We start from the raw sequence: 18,879 nt of genomic DNA on the forward strand, positions 1-18,879 counted from the left end.
TATTAAGCGGTAGTACTTGGGAAGCCATTCTTGTTTCCGTGTTTCCTAATTTTGAGAAGCCATGAAGAGCTTCGGATCTCAGTTCCCAAACAGGCGTGATGGAGAGCAGCTGCTTGGTGTCTGGGCTAGGGCGAGCCACAGAAAGAGTGCCGTGCACCCCTTGCCACAGAAGAGGGCAAGGGCCCTCAGGAGGAGCCAAGCTCAAAAGCTAGCAGCTTTGGTGGAAGCAGGAGTTCGATTATAGCTTGTGTAAGTGGTAGAATTCTTGATTTCCTAAGAATTAGGCGCTGATGAGATGAGGTAGCTGGTCAAGCAAAGGCACTTGCTGCAGAGTCTGATGACCTGAGTTTGACCCCTGGAACCACTAAGTAAAAGGGAGGGAGCTGGTCCTGACACCTGATCTCCCCCCCCCATAACCATTATTTTCTTTCTTTTTTCTTCTTTTCTTCCTTCCTTTTTTAGAATTAGGTACAAATTCTATTTTGCTCAAGGACAAAAAGATCTCAGGGACGTCGGGATAGTTAGCGCAAAGAGCCACAGTGCCATCCTGTGTCACAAGCATGCATTGCAGCTACGGTGCCATCCTGTGTCACAAGCATGCATTGCACGAACCATCCCTGGGGTTTTGTTTCATTGTGACTATGTGACAGAAGGACTTGCTTACCTGAGCTTGCTCATTTTAATAAATTTTCATTAGTGTGTAATAGAATTCTAATTAAATCTGAGAAGGCAGGGGTGTTACTAATTGGCAGCTAAATTCCCAACAGTTGGTAATTTTTCTGTGGAAATTTGACTTCGGGAATGGAAGAGACCTCATTACTGATCTTCATATTCTAAACTTGGGGATGATCCGTTCTGTTAACTAGGTCTTTTATTATCTGTGTTTAGGGGAGCATGAAAGCTAGACAAAGAGGCATGGGGAGAGAGCAAGGGAAGAGTAGGTGACCGTGTACACGGTGGCTGCAGTTCACCCAGGAGGGTCCTTTTGGTTCCTTTGTTGAGCAAGTACACATTTGCATGATGATCTAGTACAGAGGGCGTGATGACTGATATGTCACCTTGCCAGGATCTAGACTCATCCATGAGGCAAGCCTCTGGGCATACCTGTACGGAATTATCTAGGTTAATCTCCAAGCACGCCTGTGAAGGATTTTCTTGGTTACCATCCTGAAGGTGGGTAGTATCTTCCAGCAGTTACCCAGATGTCAGGAGGTCCAAGGGCAAGCTTTTACTTTTCGTCTCTTTGCCCTTTGTGTCTTGGTGTTGTGTTCGATGGCCTTGTTTGCTCTACTAGTGAGAGTCTTCATTTGCTGATGCCAGAACTCAGCTTCTTTGGCCTTCCAATGTGAACTGAAGACAAGCGGCTTTCTGGGCATCCTCCAGAGCCTGAGTGCTAGACCGAGACAGTGAGCTATTCAGTCTCCTGGACTGTGTGGCTTCTGCGTTCTGAAGACAGCCACTGCTGGATGACTCAGGTCTTATCTTATAATCCAGTCTAATAAACTGGATATATATATTATATAATTATAATTATATATAATTATATTTATATAATTATAATTATATATATAATTATATATATATAATTCTCTCTTCCTCAGAGGACTCTAAAAGAGGGAGAGATGAGCTGGGAGACAGAGGGGGACATTCAGGAACAATGTCTTTAATTAGTAACAGTTATTTCCTAAGTGGAGAGACAGGTTTTAGACAATTCACCTATGCTGTGCTGGCTAGTTTTTTTTTATGTTAAATTGACACAGACTACATTCATTTGGGAAGAGGGAGGCTCAATTGGGGAAATGCAACAACTAGATTGGTTTGTGGGCACATTTATGGTACATTTTCTTGATCCATGATGGATATAAGATGGCCCAGCTCACTGTGGGCAGCACCGCCCCTGGGCTGGTGACCCTGGGTTGCTATAAAAAAAAAAAAAGCAGGCTGAGCAAGTCATGAGGAACAAGGCAGCAAGCATCACTCCGTGATGGTCTGCATCAGCTCCTGCTTCCGGATTTGTACTCTGCTTGAGTTTCTGCTCTCAGTTCTCTGGATGCTGGGCTGCAGACTCTGTGCTGAAACAAGTTGCGGTTGGTCATGATGTTTCAGCACAGCAACGGGAACCCTAAGACACACAGTGAAAGAGTGCACCGTACAGATGCTTGAAGATGCAGATGTGTTGTCAACATCTGTCTCACTCCTTGTCATCCTCTCCCTCACCACTCACATATCAAACATTGACTCTTTCTGCTTATAGTCACTAATTTCTATCATTTATGAACTTCTTGGTCCATGGTACCCTTTCAACCATTCCCCACCTCCTAAATATAACTTTACTAATAGGTCTCCCTACTCAGACTTCTTTCCCTAGAATTCAGAGAGACCCAGCTAAAGCAAATAGTCACTCATATGAAAGGGGAATGAAAGCCTTGCATGGGCTGGACTCTTCCAGGACAGCCTCTTTGCCCCTTGATGTAATAGCAGAATGCACTCTCAACAACTGAACTATTTCTCCAGCACACAAATTAATTTCCAAAGTGGGTGTAAACTTACAGCTCTATTACAGGTTGAAACGGCACATCGAATTCAAGTCTCTGAGGGCAGCCGAATTCTTCCACATCATACCTTATTTTCTAGAAAAAGAAAAACGCTTCAGTTGTTGTGTCCATTTATCTCATTGGCAAAATACATGCATGCTTTTCTTACCAAATTTTCGAGCGGTTTATCTCTCAGAAATTCCCTGTTTAAAAAAAAAATGACACGTCATTATTCCTGCTTACGCTTCCTCCTTTCTGACTTAAAAACTAAAAGCGTAGTTTATTTAGGGTGGGTGTCACAAAAGCCAACTAGAGAACAGATACAGAGAAGGATACACGGTTGGAAAGTCTGTATTCACTGTGTTGGTCCAGTGCCCTGCTCCCCAGAATATAACTGTCCTAGTCACTGTGTCATTGTTCTACTGCTGAAGACACACTGCAACCAAGGCAAGACTCTTTTTTAAAAAGCATTTAATTGGGAGCTTGCTGACAGTTTCAGAGGGTTAGGTCATGATCATCTTGGTGGGGAGCAGACAAGCATGGCACTAAAGCAATAACTGAGAGTTTTACATCCTGACCCACACGCAGCAGGCAGAAAGAGAGACACTGGGCTTTGTATGGGTTTTGGACACCTAGAAGGCCACTCTCAGTGGCACACCTCCTACAACAAGGACACACCTCCTATAACAAGGACACACCTCCTATTCCTTCCCAAACAGCTCCACTCGCTGGTGACTGTTCCGATATACGAGCCCATGGAGGACATTCTCATTCAAATCATCACAGTTACTAAATGAGTCAGAAACAACATATTTTGTTCTTAAAGACAAGGTCTCATGATGCCCAGGCTATCTTCAAACTCATTCAAACTCCACCTTGTGAGTGCTGGGATTATAGATGTATACCCCCCCTTGTCTTATGTGTGTGTGTGTGTGTGTGTGTGTGTGTATGTGTGTGTGTGTTTCGTCATGCCTGGCAGGTACTCTACCACTGAACCACATGCCCACCTTTAGATGTGTATTTTAATTAATTAATTGACTTGTTGATTGTACATGTATGATGTGTGTATATGTACACATTTGTATGAATGCAGGTACATATATACCATGACATGCATACAGAGGTCAAGGGACAACTTCTGGTATTGATCCATGCCTTCTACATTGCTTGCAACAGGGTCTTTTTGCTGTTTTGCCACTGAGTGTTTCTCCTTTCCCAATCTCACTGTAGGTGCCTGGGATTTAAGATAGATGTTACTGAGCCTGGATTTCCATGGGTTTGGGAAACTTTGCTCACTGAAGCATCTCTCTAGGTCCTAAAATGGATTTCAACCCCCCCCCCCCCAGTAATTCCCTAATTTCAATTTATTCCTTTAATGGAATCCTTCTCCTCTGTGAACTCAAGAGACACCTGCATGTTTTAACTAGGTTCTTACAGAGTCATGTAGAAAAATGAGGTGAGGAGCAGATACTCTCATTTGTCTTCCTTACGTGAAAAGGAACAATATGGGATTTGAGACTAAGTGATACTTGCCTTTTGTATTGAATTGAACCAGAAAGGACAATAAGTGTGTTTGTACATGTTTCAGAGAAGGTTAAGGGTTATAGCTCCAGCTTTTTTAAAATTTGGAAACCATCAAGCCAAATACATGCATGCCAGTGGTATTTCAACCACTAAGTACTAGCTTATTAGAGCCTACTTGCTGTTATTAATATGCTTATGTTAGAAATATTTCTTACTTGTCAATCACGTAAGAAAAATCACGGCGGTAACAATCAGTATCACTAAATCTACAAAAATAAAACATAGTATAAACAATTCTTCACTGAGCTCAGTGGTTCTTAAATTGAAGACCATTACATAATTAATTTACTAAATTAGAGTCTCTGGGATCAGTTTTCTGCCTTAGCATTTCTATTTTTTTTTTTTAAAAAAAACTGTTTCACAAACTTCTTATTTACCTCACATTTTGTACATATTTATTAGCTTTTTTAGAAGAAATAGACAAGATCTCCTGAGTAAATTGGGAGCATGGGGGCCTTGCGGGAGGGTTGAAGCAGAGAGGGGAGAGGCAGGGAGGGGAGCAGAGAAAAATGTAGAGCTCAATAAAATCAATTAAAAATTGTGGAGTTGGGGAGAGGCTGGAAAAAACAAACAAAAAAGTAAGAATAAGTTTCTATGTGTTTATTTGGGAGCCACATGGCAGGCCCCCCAAAGAGTAAAAACAAAGCAAACAAACACACCAAAAGACCAAAAACCAAACTACACTGGTTCATATACTACCTAGGAATAGACACTTGTTTTTGAATTAGACCAAGACATTTCCTAAATACTAAGATGAAAATCCATCACCACCACCACCACCACCACCACCACCACCACATTTCCATAGCACACTCCCACCCTCACAAAGGAAAGAGGCCAAAGTAAGTTGTTGTCTCCATTAAGCACTGGACCTCAGTCGAACAGACTTGCATGTGTTGATGTAGATTCTCTACCGTGCAGAAGACAGCTTTACAAATGGGTAGGTAGCACGAGCAGTGTGCCTCACTGTGAGGTCTGGGAAATTCAAACCTTGGGATGCTCTGAGGGAACCACTGGTGGTTCTGTTAAATTATAATAGAAAACCTATCCAGGGAAAGCAGTGCAGGAAGAGGAGACCTCTCTAGTACAGGGGTAGAGAAGTCTGACAAGGGACAATCGTAAGTGGTTTAAGTAGGATGGAAAGAAGGGAGAATGGCTTCCCTCTCTTGTTTTATGGGACCATATTGCAGACTGATGAGTAACAGCAAGGATAGACACTAACGTGTTATGGTGGAAAGTGGCTGTCTTAGTCAGGGTTTCTATTGCTGTGAAGAGACACCATGACCATGGTAATTCCTATAAAGGGAACATTTAATTGGGCGGCTTACAGTTCAGCAGTTACGTCCATTACCATCATGGTGGGGCATGGCAGCATGCAGGCAGACATGGTCCTGGAGAAGGAGCTGAGAGTTTTACATCTTTATATGCTGGTGACAGGAAGTGGGCTGAGACACTGGGTGTGACTTGAGCACACACGAGACCTCAAAGGCCACCCTAACTGTGACACTTCCTCCAAGGTCACACCTGCTAATAGTGCCACTCGCTGTGAGCTTATTGGGGGCCATTTACATTCAAACTACCTCAGTAGCAATCAAAGAAATGCTGCCTCCCAGTGTGGCCAAGCACAGAACGTGACTTGACAATAATTTCAAACCAGGGTCTGGGGAACTAGTTCGGTGCTTCTGAGCACTGGCAGCTCTTACAGAGCCCCCAGGTTGATACACAGCACCCCCTTGGTGGCTTCCACCTGTCTGTAATTCTAGCTGTAGGGGACCCGATGCCTTCTGCTGGACTCTGAGAGCACCAGGGATGCAGGTAGTGCACAAATACATTTGCAAGCAAAACGGTCACGTACATAAAATAAACTATTCAAATCCACTGAAGCAGGACACTGATTCCAGTTCAGCTTTAGATTTCACCGTGAGCATGCCCGTTAGAGGCTGGTGTTTTCAAGCCATGATTACCACTCGACACATCGTTTGTGCGAAAACTTAAGAGTAAGGCCCAACAACAAACGGAGGAGATGTACTTACCCTTTAACCTTGATGTGTGTATCCACATCACATCCGACAGTAATTTCAAGCGCCTGAAAAACGAAGGAATTTTACAAAGTGAATTCAACTCAGACTTGCACGACCTGAGGTAGCTTTAGAGCCAAACACAGTTACCTTTTAGATCAGAAACGCAGGCTATCTATCTCTTATCTGAACTGCAGGGCCCTAGAGGTATACTAGATTTTAGAGAATTTACATATGTCTAATGAGCTATCTTGGGGGTTGATCCCCAGTGGGACTCATCTTCTACCTCCACAGCTGCACCCCTATCAGTGCCACACTTGCAGCCAGCACTGTAGATTTTGCCAGCGGGCATCTATTATGTACTTAATTCAAACAGTAATTTGTCAGGGAATTGAGTAGCCTTGCAGGAGTGGCTCTGCTAGTTACTGTTTACACAGCGCTAGTCTCCTTTCAAAGGAGTAAGGTCAACTACTGATCCTACATCCTAGGCCGATGGCTATTTGTTTTAAACACCCTAACCTCACTTGTGAGATAGCCTACTGTTTCCTTCAGTTCGGTTCGTGCCTGATTACAGGCCGCGTGTGTTTCCACATTCCCAGTGTGTATTGAATTACTGCAGCTATGGGTGCTTGGCAGCCAGCACAGTGTCTGCCAGACTGTGGGAGGGCTTATTGACACAGCTCATGCTTACTGAGAGAAACTCTTGGATTCAGTGGGAAAGGCAGCAGTGACGTCATAAAGGCATTCCACGAGGAAAAGGGCAACGTTGAAAGAACCAAATAAAACTCCATCGCGAGAGAGACCCCCACCTCAGTATGTAAGGTAGAATGCATTGAGGATGGCATCTGACATCAACCTTGGGCCTCCACAGTTGTGAACACACAAACACACGTACCTACACATATGTACACCTGCATATATATCACAGATATATACATACATACAAAAGCTATTGCAATCTGATGTGGTGTCTGTGTAAGATACACACACACACACACACACACACACACACACACACACACACACATTTTCCCTAGTTTTTGGATATAGGTTCTTGTTACTTTGTCCAGGCTCTCCCTGAACTCTTGAATTCAGTTAACCCTCTTGCTTTTTGCCTGACCCTGATTTGACAAATACATTGGTTTTGCCCCTGAATCCCTTTGTTGTTGGAAAGATCAAACACTTTTCCAAGAGGGACATGGTAGAATGATGATTATCTTCAAAAAAATGAAAGAGACTTTTTGTTTCTTCTTGCTTTTCATACCTAGTAACCTATTTAAAGTTTAGAGGTTAACATTATTGAATCTCTACCATTAAGAACTCTTGGTCAAAGCTTTACTCTGACTGTCAATGCTCAGAAATATATTGCTTAAAAATTGCACATGGCTTATGTAGGACTAAAATAATGACTGCATTGGCCTTAAAAGAAAGCTTAAGAAGACAGCCAGTGTTGAAAATATAGCAGATAAAAGAAAGAAAGAAAGAAAGAAAGAAAGGAAGGAAGAAAGAGAAAGACTAGCACACAACTGCTTTTTAGCTTTGTAGAACTGCCCATGTTTCTGTCAGAGCCAAGCTCCTGGTTCCCTTTCCCCTGCCTGGAAATCCATGGCCTTTCGTTCCTCTTGTCAGAGGAATATTCCACAGAGGGAGTTCTTGGATTTCATTTGCTAAGCATCTTGCCCACAGGATACAGTTTATCTTCCCAGCAAAGCTGATTTGCCTCTCGTACTATCTAGGATCATTCAGTCTTCTCTTTCCTGCAAAACCCACCCTGCCCTTTCTGCTTACTAAGCTGTCCCTGTCCCATCAAAGGGTGGTTGCCCCACTCAGCTCTTTTATGGTCAGGGCAAATGGTGTCCATCACATGATGGTTTCATTTGTAAAACCCCATTCTCATCCTGCTCTGAGGCGTCAAAAATCACAAGCCCCAGATCCCAGTAACCACAGGTAGGATTAAAAATATGAGTTGTCTTGTAGGTGGACTTGGAAAAGGATCTGGACAAAGAAGAAATGTGTTTTCTGAGGAAACTACAGCTGCAGGTTAGGCGTGTGGCCTTCTGGACATCTACTGGGAGACAATCTTATCCAGAGCCTAAGGGAAACCATTTCTCTTTAGTTCAGAGACAGGACAGGGCTGGTCCAGCCTCAGTTTAGGTCAAGCCCAGAAAAACTTATTTTATGTAACTGTGTATTTGCATGCTTGTTTGTGTGTGCACCACACGTATTCAGATGCTCACAGAGACCAGAAGAGGACATGGGATCCCCTGGAGCTGGAGTTACAATCAGTTCTTAGCCAGCACATGTGGGTGCTGAGGACTAAACCCTGGGAACTCAACACTCAGCCACTGGGCATCCCTTCAGCAGCAGGCCCAGCTTATGGAACAATGGCCCCATGTGGGGATTCTAACGACCATTGTCACTGACATGCTGGTGGGCAACATAGTAAGTAGAGCTGTCATCCCCTCATGGGGTAATTCTTCTCCCAGAGAATTAGCGGGGACATCTGGGAGCTGGCTGGCTCTTCTGCATGTTCAACTCTTGGTGCATGGTTGAGAGGTGCCATGCTGCCTTGTTGGAGACAACAGCTCTATTTGCTGCAGGCAATGAGATCAAATGACAAAAATGGTGGGCTCTAATTCAAAAGGCTCACTGTAGCTCATTGGGTCTGGCGGTTTTAACAAGAGCCTGACATCATCGGATGGAGAAAGGGCAGAGCCAGCACTGTCTATCTCTGGACCATTTTCCCAGGAGGCTCACGACTTATTTAATAATTCATGAACATGGCTCCGGAGTGCAAAGAGGGGACCCTGAGCTTGAGAACTTACTCTGTGGTTGGTGCACAGGTTTCGACTTCCCTGGCTAACTGGACAGCCTGTTTCTACAGCATCATGTTTTCCTGTTGCTTAGGAGGGCTGTTGCACAATACTTCACTGGATCTCAGAGACAGGCCATTGTCCACCTGCAGTGGGCCTGCAAGGTTAGGTCTGAATCCGGACTGCTTTGGAACAAAAGAGTAGGGGAAACCTCCCCTCAGTCCCAGTGTTATTAGGTAATTATTCTATGGCAGGCATTGTTTTCTGACTATTTTCATAAATGATCCCACTTATCACTTTCGACATTCATATAAGACCAATGTTTTCTTTTTCAGTGGAGGCAGGAAGGTCTCAAAGGGCACAGAATCTTGACCAAACCAGCTAATGGTGTAGCTGAGATCTGAACTCATATGAGACAACTCCGTTGGCTAAAGCTGGGCTGGGCAGGGTCAGGCAAAGAGGAAGCCTTGAAATATTCATGAGTAGAAAGGGGCAGGAGAAACCACGAGCTTCCGGAAAGTCTCCACAAAGGTGCGGGCCAAAGCTCTGAAGGCAGAGAATCCAGACTTAGTCAAGGTGGCAGTTCTGTGCTTCCGCTGCAAGATGCAGCAGGGTAGGTGGTGCAGTTGGTGAAGACGGGCGGTGTGGGTCAGTGGTGCTCAGCTAACAGTGTCTAGGGAGGCAGCCTGTGCGAACGCAGCTAAGGATAGATCACATCCTTAGGACAGATCTCAGTCAAAGACCCCCTTGAAACTCATGACATCTTGCCCTGGTACAAACAGGGTCTTGTCCTACATCTGAAAGGAAAGGCAACCAAGCCCTCCAATAGCCTATTCTAGTTTGTATGCCTGTGCTCTTCGTGTGCTTACAGTACACTGGCTGACTGATGGTTAGACAGGGAAGTACTGACAGAACGCAGATCCAAAGGAGATAAGTACCAGCGACTGCCAGAGCATCCTGCTTCTCACCTTGGGGGTGTCTCCTGGGCCTTGTCATGGAGTCCCTCTGCTTCTGCCTGCTGTGTCTACATGTTCTTCAGTCATACTTCTTTATTCATCTTTCCCCTCTCAATCAAAGCTGCTTTCTCTCCCCTCTGAGCTACTTAGTGACTCTGTGCATCCTGCTGCCTTACACCAGGTGTACTGCCCTCGAGGGAGAGTACTTTAGAACTCCCTTTGCCAGGTACACAGACTGAACACTGGAAATACAGGGGTGGTGAGTAAGCGCTTCTGGAAAGAAGCCAATGAGTCCCTCTGAATGAATAAAAATGCATGCACTGTGTGGGTGTGTCTGGGCAGACTCCTTTGACAAATCCTACCCCGGTGCATTTGTTCCCATCAGTTTCAGTTTCCCTTTACACAGTTTACTTTCAACCCTTCAAAAACTAATAATGTTACCCTCTTTTCATACATTTACACAATCCCACTTTAGCTGAAAGACTCCTAGGAGGCAGAAATTATATCTTCTGCTTCCAAAACAAAGGATGGATATCTTCCCTGTGAAACATTGTAACATGAGAAGTAGAGGGGAGAGGACTGCGTGGAAGACAAAGATATTGTTTAGCTTACCAACTATACATTGTTTGGTTGTGTCTATGTGTGTGGTGTGCTCGTGTGTGTGCCCATGTATGTGTAGGTACATACACATGTAGGCGAATATTCATGTGTATACTTAAGTGTGGAGGCCTTCGGTTGGTGCCAGGAAACACCCTCAACTGCTCTCAACATTGTTCTTTGAGGCAGAGTCTCTCTGTTGAAGTCAGAGCTCACTGATGTGACTAGTCTGGCCGGCCAGCTTGCTCTGGGGATCCCCTGACTCCACCATCCAAGTGCTGGGATTATCCAAGGTGGGTTGCCACACCCACCCAGCATTTAGGTGAGCTCTGAAGAGCCAGACTCTAGTCCTCCAGCTGGTGTGGCAAGTGCTTCATCCACAGACCCACCTCCCAGTCCCTGGCTATATATTTTTGAAGAAAAACAGCTGATCTCGGACCGTGTTACCCACCTGATCTCGGTCCGTGTTACCCACCTGATCTCGGACCGTGTTACCCACCTGATCTCGGACCGTGTTACCCACCTGATCTCGGACCGTGTTACCCACCTGTTTGGAAAATGGACACATTTTTGATGTTTCACTAGGTCGGAATTGAATAAGCACGAGACCCATGTTCTCTTCCCTGGGGAAAAACAGCCCACACAAGTTATGGTAGACTCATGATAACAGGAGACAGTCAGGAATCAGTCTTTATGTCGAGCAAATGTGAAATCCTATTACATGTGGGGATGAACCCTTTGAGGAGCTCAAGAGGCCTGGAAGGTGGCTACTTCCATGAAGGCAGGCTCTTCACTATGGTAATGGCCTATGGCAGCTCCAGTACTCTGCCCCATCCCCTCCCTGCTCTATTGGATCTCATCATTGACTAGATGGCTGGCACAGCATCGAACAGAAGTGAGCATCCGGCAGCATTTTAGGTACTTTCTCACTCTCTTTACTCTCAGTGTCTGGGTACCGAGGTTCTGCACAATATAGACCATACATAAAATTATCTAAGATATTTTCTTTTCCAATGAGACCCCTGCCTGAAAAGCAAAATCTTATCAGGAAGGAGTGTCTGAAATCAAGCTTTTAAATCTTGTGTTTCTGTTCTTTTTGAAGCCTCTATTTTGCTCAAACACAAAATGATCCATGTACACACGGAAACTAAGCAAGGCATTCTATCTGGCCTTTCTTTGAGTTCAAATCAAATCAATTATGCAACTTAATGAGGTTATGAGGTGAATTGTTCTTTATTGTTTCAAAGGTGTTGCCAAGGGGGTGGGGACTCCATAGAGCAAAAAGAAGAGCACATTCAGGAGAAAGCAGGTCAAGGTGGTAAAATACAGACTAATAGAAATGGATTAAGTTGTAAGATCTAGTTAATAATAAGCCTGAACTAATAGGCTAAACAGTGTGTAATTAATATTAAGACACAGAGTAGTTATTCAGGAACTGGTGAGTGGGAAAGAAACCTCCAGTTACAAAGGAGAGTCTATGTGAGTTCACAGTTCATAGGCAGAGTTTATCTTGATGAGGAAGTGAAGGCAGCAAGAAGTTGAAACAGTAGATTGTTGTATCACATCCATAGCCAGGGAACAGAGAGGGATAAATGCTTTGTTTGGTGTACCTTTCCCTTTTTACATTCCAGGTGTCTTAATTAGGGTCACTATTGCTGTGATCAAACACCATGACCAAAGCAATTTGGGGAGGAAGGGGTTTATTTGACTTAGACTTCTATATCATCAGAGGAAGTCAGGACAGGAACTCAAATAGGGTAGAAACCTGGACATAGGAGCTGATGCAGAGACCAAAGAGGGGTGCTACTTACTGACTTGCTCCACATAGCTTTCTCAGCCTGCTTTTTTTTTTTTTTTAAAAAAAAAATAGAACTCAGGACCACCAGCCAGGAATGGCACTACCCAGCATGGGCTGAGCCTTCTCTCATTGCTAATTAAGAAATCACCCTATAGCTGGATCTTATGGAGGCATTTTCTCAACTAAGGTTGCCTCCTTTCAGATGATTTAACTTGTGTCAAGTTGACATAAAACTAGCCAGCTCACCAGGGAATGGTCCCACTCACAAAGGTCTGGTCTTCTCACTTCAGTTAGCTTAAGCATGATGATTCCCCATAGGCATGTTCAGAGACCATCTCCTAGATAAGTCTAGATCTCATCAATTGAAAGCTGAGATCAGCCATCCCTCAAAGCCAGAGTGAACAAGAAAGGGTGACAGAGACTCTTCTGACTACTGTTTACAAGAAGCATTTTCTCCAAGCTTTTCCTATCACTGCTCCTCCATCTTGTTGTCTTTTCTTTCTTCTTTGTGGTTTGTGTGTATATATACATCTGCATGAACATGCATGTGTGTACTCATTTATGTGCTAGTAGGGACCAGAGGTCGACGTCAGATATCTTGTTAATCATTGTCCACCTTAGTTTTTAAGACAAGCTCTTACTGACCCTCACTGATTGGACTAGACTGACTGACCAATGAACTCCAGGGATCATCCTGTGTCTCCTTGCCCCCAGTGCTGGCATTACAGACATGTGCCACCATGTCACATAAGCATGAGGACCTGAATTTGGATCTCCTGCACCCATGTAAAAGATAGACATAGTGTAATCCCAGCAAAGGGGGCAAAGAGACACAGGATGACCCCTGGAGTTCATTGGTCAGATCATATCTTACTGGATTACAAGGAGTGTCTACATTTTAAAGGCTGAATATTCACTTTACATATATCTAGACATGCAAAAGAATTTGAAATTTGGACATTGGAAAGGGTGAGAGTTCATTTAAATGAAAGAAAACATACATATCAGAAACTCAAGTATTTAAAAGTCATACTTACTGTAGCTTGAAGTAATTATCTACTAATTCGTAATTTGTTCTCTGAGAAAACGATGTTAACTGAAAAAGAAAATCAAAAAGTTTCAGTCGAGCAGAAAAGTGGAAACGGGGCCTCAAGTTAGTATCATTTAGGTTTGACATCTAGATACACTGGAATAGGTTACAGTGTTCATCAATGCAAACCAACTTTCTCTAAGACACGTTGTATGCTTTAGACATTTAAATGTTTGTGTAAGAGAAATAATATACTTGACATTTATTTATTTATCTATTTAGTGTGTCTGTGCATTTGTGTGTGCACGTGTGTGTGCACGTGTGTGTGTGTGTGTGTGTGTGTGTGTGTGTAGGGGTATGCGTGTGCCATGGCATACATATGAAGGCCAGAGGACAACTTACAGGAGTTGGTTCTCTCCTACCATGTGGGTCCTGGGGATCTAACTCATCCTCATGCTTGGTGACAAATGTCTTTATGGGCTCAGCCATTACTGGCCTTTTTTTTCTTCTTCCAAATTTTGCTCTTGTAAAATCTTAATTATGTATACATTATTGTACGTTGTTCCTTCTTTTACTCGTGTGTGTGTGTGTGTGTGTGTGTGTGTACATGTGTCCATGTATTCTTTGGGGAAGCCAGAGAACAACTTTGGGTGTTGTTTCTCAGGTATCATTTGTGATCTTTAAAAACATTCTTTTACTTTTTATTTTATGTGTATTTGCCTGCGTGTCTGTATGTATGTGTGCCACACGCATACAGTGCCCTCCGAACTAGAAGAGGGCATCAGAACCCTTGGAACTGGAGTTACAGATGGTTGTGAGCTATCGTTTGGGTGCCAAGATTACTCAGATTTCTCTTAACCACTGAGCCATCTCTCTCTCCAGATTGCCCACTTCCTCTTGAGGCAGGGCTTGTCACTGATATGGGGCTGGTGGCAAGCCATAGGTATCTGTCTGTCTCTAAGAACAAGATGCTGGGATTTAAAGTGTGTGCTACCAAACCTGGGTTGTGTTTGTTTTAAATATATGGGTTTTGGGGATCAAACTCATGTCCTTGTGCTTACAGGGCAAGCACCTCACTGACTGGATCCTTTCCCTAGCCCCTTTCAGGCTTCGCGCTCCCCACCATTCAGCCTTGGTCACTGTAGCGCTTTGGTTTTCCACCTCCTTACGTCCTAAGATCAGAAGACCACAATGTAATTTTCCTTTCTAGATGGTTCTTCTCTGAACCATCGCACGTATCTTCTCCGCTTCAGTTGCCAGAACCCTTTTCTTCTGTTGTTTTTGAGAGTTTTTAAAAATGTTCACTCGCTTCGTGAATGTGCACTCCTGTAATTTCAGTCTTCCACATTTTGGGGATTGTATTATTGTACATTAATATAATGTGTAACAATACATTATATATAATGTGACAATCAATAATGCAATATCGTAAAATAATAGTATGCTCTATATTGGCAATACTGTATAATATTAAAATACAATATATAATACTATATACCTTATATTTACCTCTGTTATAGTGATGGTTTGGAAATACAGCTGCAATAACTCTGCAACTCTTGTTTGCATTCTCCTCGGCAGTGTAACATACCTTGTTTGTCTCAGAGCTCATCTGCCCCCTCGGGTGTTAGACCCCCTCACCCCAGGAACAGAAACAGCAGATTTATTAGACTGACTGACATGATGTAGGCTGGGTACACAACAGTGGCTGTACCAAGACTCTGGAGACAGTAACAGCCTGGCAGCTACTTTTAAAGTGGGGTGTTTTTGGCTGGCTTACATGATATGGTCTAACTAGTCCAACGGGGGCAGTCCTCATGCTAGAGAGGCTGGTAGGCCAGCAGCTGCTTAGTCTAGGAGGCTGGGCGTCTCGGCAGTCCCATTCTGGTGCTGAAAGCCTGTGGGTTTCCTGGAGAGCTGCTGCTTTTCATTTCATGTCAGAAGGACAAAAAAAATTGGGTTCTGATGTCACCAATAACAGTGGGAACCATGGTGGTGGTGGTATAACCCGGGTGATACGCTCATCAGTGAGAGCAAAGGCAAGTAGGCCAAAGCCCAAGGTTTCTCCTCTGACTTGCTTCTGTCTGGGCTGAAGCCCAGATGCCATGCTCAATTCAGACTTTCCATTTCAACTAACCTACTCAAGAAAATCTCTTACAGGCATGCCCAGGAACTAACTTCGGATAGTTCTTCTCAGGTGTGCAGAGACAGGTGACCCCTTGGGCTCACAGCTTACTAGCCTAGCCTACCTGTTGAGTGACATTCTCTGTCTCTCAAAAGAAGAACAAGAACAAGAACAAGAAGCAGCTCATGTTTTTATGTTCATTCAAACTAAATAAAGAATACCAACTTACCATACTTTTGGTGGAGAAGCCCGAGGCAATCTCATAGGAGACTTCCTGTGTCCAGGTCAATATATTTGGGCCGTAGTGCTCTACAACAATATTGAGGCCTATATTTTCTGGGTAGACTAATTGAGTCCAAAATTTCAGGCTATCTCCCTTGTCCATAAAGTAAAACTGACCAAAAATATTGTGCTGAAATGCCACATATGGGCATTGTTCTTGGGTTTTGTAAATTACACTTTGTAGCTCCAGATATAAGGGGTATCTCTGTGGCTCCGGCCCGTATTGACTATTATAAGATAACAAATAAGCTTTAGTAAATTGGTTGATTAAAAGCACTGTCTTTGTTGTTGTGTTTATCCATGTATGTAGCTTGACTCCATCTGTAATGTCAGACTTAAAAAAGAACATTACGTTATTTTCCATTTTTACCAAAATACTCCCAGTATGATCTGGAAAAGAGAGAGAAGAAAATGTTTACATGTTATTTAGTTTTGTAATGTTTATTTGTGTGTGCATGTGCCTGCACGTACATGCATGTGCTATAACACACCAATGGAGATCTGGGAAATTTGGTTCTCTCTTTCCCGTTTGTGGGCTTCGCGGAATCAAACTCAGATTGTCAGTCTTGGTGTTAAGCACTTTTTACCTGCTGAGCCATCTCACTGGCCCAGATTTGTGTTATTTTAAGTTAGCATAAGTCATATTTTTATTGAAGTATACTTTGAATAAAAAGAATCTCTTCTATTATGACTACATATCTTGAAAAAAATTAGAGTGAACGAGCAGGAAACTTGGCACTTATTCAAGGAGCACGTCTCTTCCATAGTCACTACGTCTCTTTTATTTATCACCACATATGCAGTGTTTTAAGTAGAGAGCATGAATGTGGCAAGGGCAGGACTATCAAAGAGGAGGATGTTACCGTCAGATTCGTGTTTCCTTCAAATTCGTATCCCGGAGCTTTCTTTGCCCCTCTAACTACACTGGGGAACAGAGCCTTTAAGGAAGTAACTCTAGTTAAATGAGGTCATAAGCATAGGACACTAACCTAGTGGGATTAGCATCCTTGAAAGAAGAGGAATACACCCTTCAGGGAGATCTCTCTCTCTCTCCCTCTACACACACACACACACACACACACACACACACACACACACACACACACAGAGGTTCCTGTGAGGAGGAGACTGTTGGCTCAATGAAATTCATTCCTGATAGTGCCTTGATTCTGGACTGGCAGAAATGTGAGGATATTTATGAGTATTGTTTAAAGCACTCAGCCTGTAGTATTGTGTGGGTCATCCTAGTAGGAGAATGCTTCCGTGTTGGATGAGAAACGACTGTCTTTCTCACTGAAACAGAGTGCTTGGCCTAAGATGGGGCAGGACTAGGGCAACACTCGGAGATGACTGGTTGGAAGCAGGGAGGGGGAAGCATGGAGTTAGGAGTGTATGATGCTCAATGTATCTTACATTTGCAAGCAGAGTGAATCACTAATTCATAAATTACCATAAATAATATACTAATCAGAAATGTATACAGTGAATCCAAAGGTGGCAGGGAAGAAATGTGTGTGGGGATGACATAGTGGATATTTTTGGTGAATGACTAAGCAGTTACAGGGTACAATTAAATCTGCATATAAATTGAATCTGTCTACAATTAAAAACCTTTCCAGAGAAAACCTGACGACCTGAGTTTGGTCCTGAGAGTCACATGATGGAAGGAGAGACCCATATCCCTCCCCAACGAATAAAAAACAACCAGAAAAATAGGCTGTTTCAGGACAACCTTAGGTGTCAAGTGTCACTTCTCACCTCTGCTTTGCTTGAGATATTTAACTTTTATTGTTTGTTACTGTTCATACCAGACTAACTGGCTCATGACTTTCTGGACCTGTTCTTGTCTTGACCTCCTATCTTGCCATAGAACATTGGAATCACAGGCATGTGCTTCTGTTTCTGGCTTTACATTGGTTCTGGGGTTCTGAACTCGGGTCCTAATGCAAATGCCTTACTCAGTTGTCATTTATAGCGTTTAGTGAAGACAAAGAAGGGTAAGAATAAATTAGACCATCACATTAAGAAACAGACACAGGCCACCAAAATTATACAGAAGGAGTGGAAGTGACGGACTGCTTGTGACACAAGGTCGAAAGGATGGAACTTTGATAAATAAAACTGACTTCTTTTCAAAGGGGAGGGGGAGCAAAACCAGAAAAACACAATAGTAGCGATGTTTTGCAACAAGGGAGAGGATGGGCCTTAACGAAATTAAAGATGACAGACAACACCTAACTGAGGCACAGAAGAAATGTGCACGCTCAGATGGGAGACCTGAGCCAGTCAGTCTAGATGGCAGGGTTTCCAGAACTGACTTGAGCAGGGAAGAGCGGCCATCAGCAGCGACAGGGCAAGGGAACGGGAAAGTGGGATGGTGCTAAGTGACAGTGAGAGAGGACCGAGATACACGACCATCTCACGCTGTTAATATAAACTTCACCTACGTATACCTCACATAGGGCATCCAATAGGATGCAGAGAAAATCTACAGAGTGGCAGCTAAGCACAGAGTAGGTTTAATTCTCATACATAAGAACTACATGTAATAAAACGAGATCCACACATTCCTCCTATCAGTGGTGACTATCAGGCACCATACGAAAGCAAGGGTTTTCCCATACTTGGGAGGAGTGTGGCTCCCTTTGTGACTTCCTGTGTTCCTCTGCTCTTTCTTCGGAGCAGCCCAAGCTCTGCTCCTTCACCCTACACACTCGTGGCAGCACCTGAAGGCGGCTCCTGACGGGTCCTTCTGTTCCCGAGTTACAGGGATCCATGCTCAGATGAATGCGATATGGCTTTGATTTTTACATTCCGTCCTTGACATGGTTGTCCCATCCCCCATCCCCCATCCTGTCTCCCCACTCCCGCTTGGTCCCATTTACAGGTGATGCTTTCCACTGTGTTTTTGTTTCCTACGTTTCTGTTCATTTGGTTTTCCGAAATCTTGCTTTCCTTGCTGGATTTCACGGTTGGTTTTCTGGGCTTTTATTCACTTCCTTATTTCATTTGCTTTTTTGAATTCCCTTTAAGGTTACTGATTTGAAAAACAAAACAACACAACAACAAAAACTAGATTCTTGAGTCCTTACCTGACATTTCAACTAGTTGAGCATCTTCAATTCAGTTACTGAGGCGTTTA

The 18,879-nt window shown here is 43.5% G+C and overlaps 1 protein-coding gene across 1 annotated transcript in view; it reads right to left on the bottom strand.

Annotated features, from left to right (window-relative positions):
- Catspere (catsper channel auxiliary subunit epsilon) overlaps positions 1-18,879 on the bottom strand; it is a 95,310-nt gene that overhangs the window by 25,938 nt on the left and 50,493 nt on the right. Inside the window, exons 11-17 of the mRNA XM_042054003.1 lie at positions 15,685-16,127; positions 13,338-13,396; positions 11,050-11,125; positions 6,152-6,204; positions 4,274-4,324; positions 2,704-2,737; positions 2,551-2,630 (exon numbers count right to left, since the gene is read on the bottom strand). Of these exons, the coding sequence (XP_041909937.1) occupies positions 2,551-2,630; positions 2,704-2,737; positions 4,274-4,324; positions 6,152-6,204; positions 11,050-11,125; positions 13,338-13,396; positions 15,685-16,127 (796 nt within the window). The remainder of the gene's footprint in view (positions 1-2,550; positions 2,631-2,703; positions 2,738-4,273; positions 4,325-6,151; positions 6,205-11,049; positions 11,126-13,337; positions 13,397-15,684; positions 16,128-18,879) is intronic.

This window comes from Arvicola amphibius, chromosome 12 (assembly GCF_903992535.2).
Source record: "Arvicola amphibius chromosome 12, mArvAmp1.2, whole genome shotgun sequence".
Lineage (NCBI taxonomy): Eukaryota > Metazoa > Chordata > Mammalia > Rodentia > Cricetidae > Arvicola > Arvicola amphibius.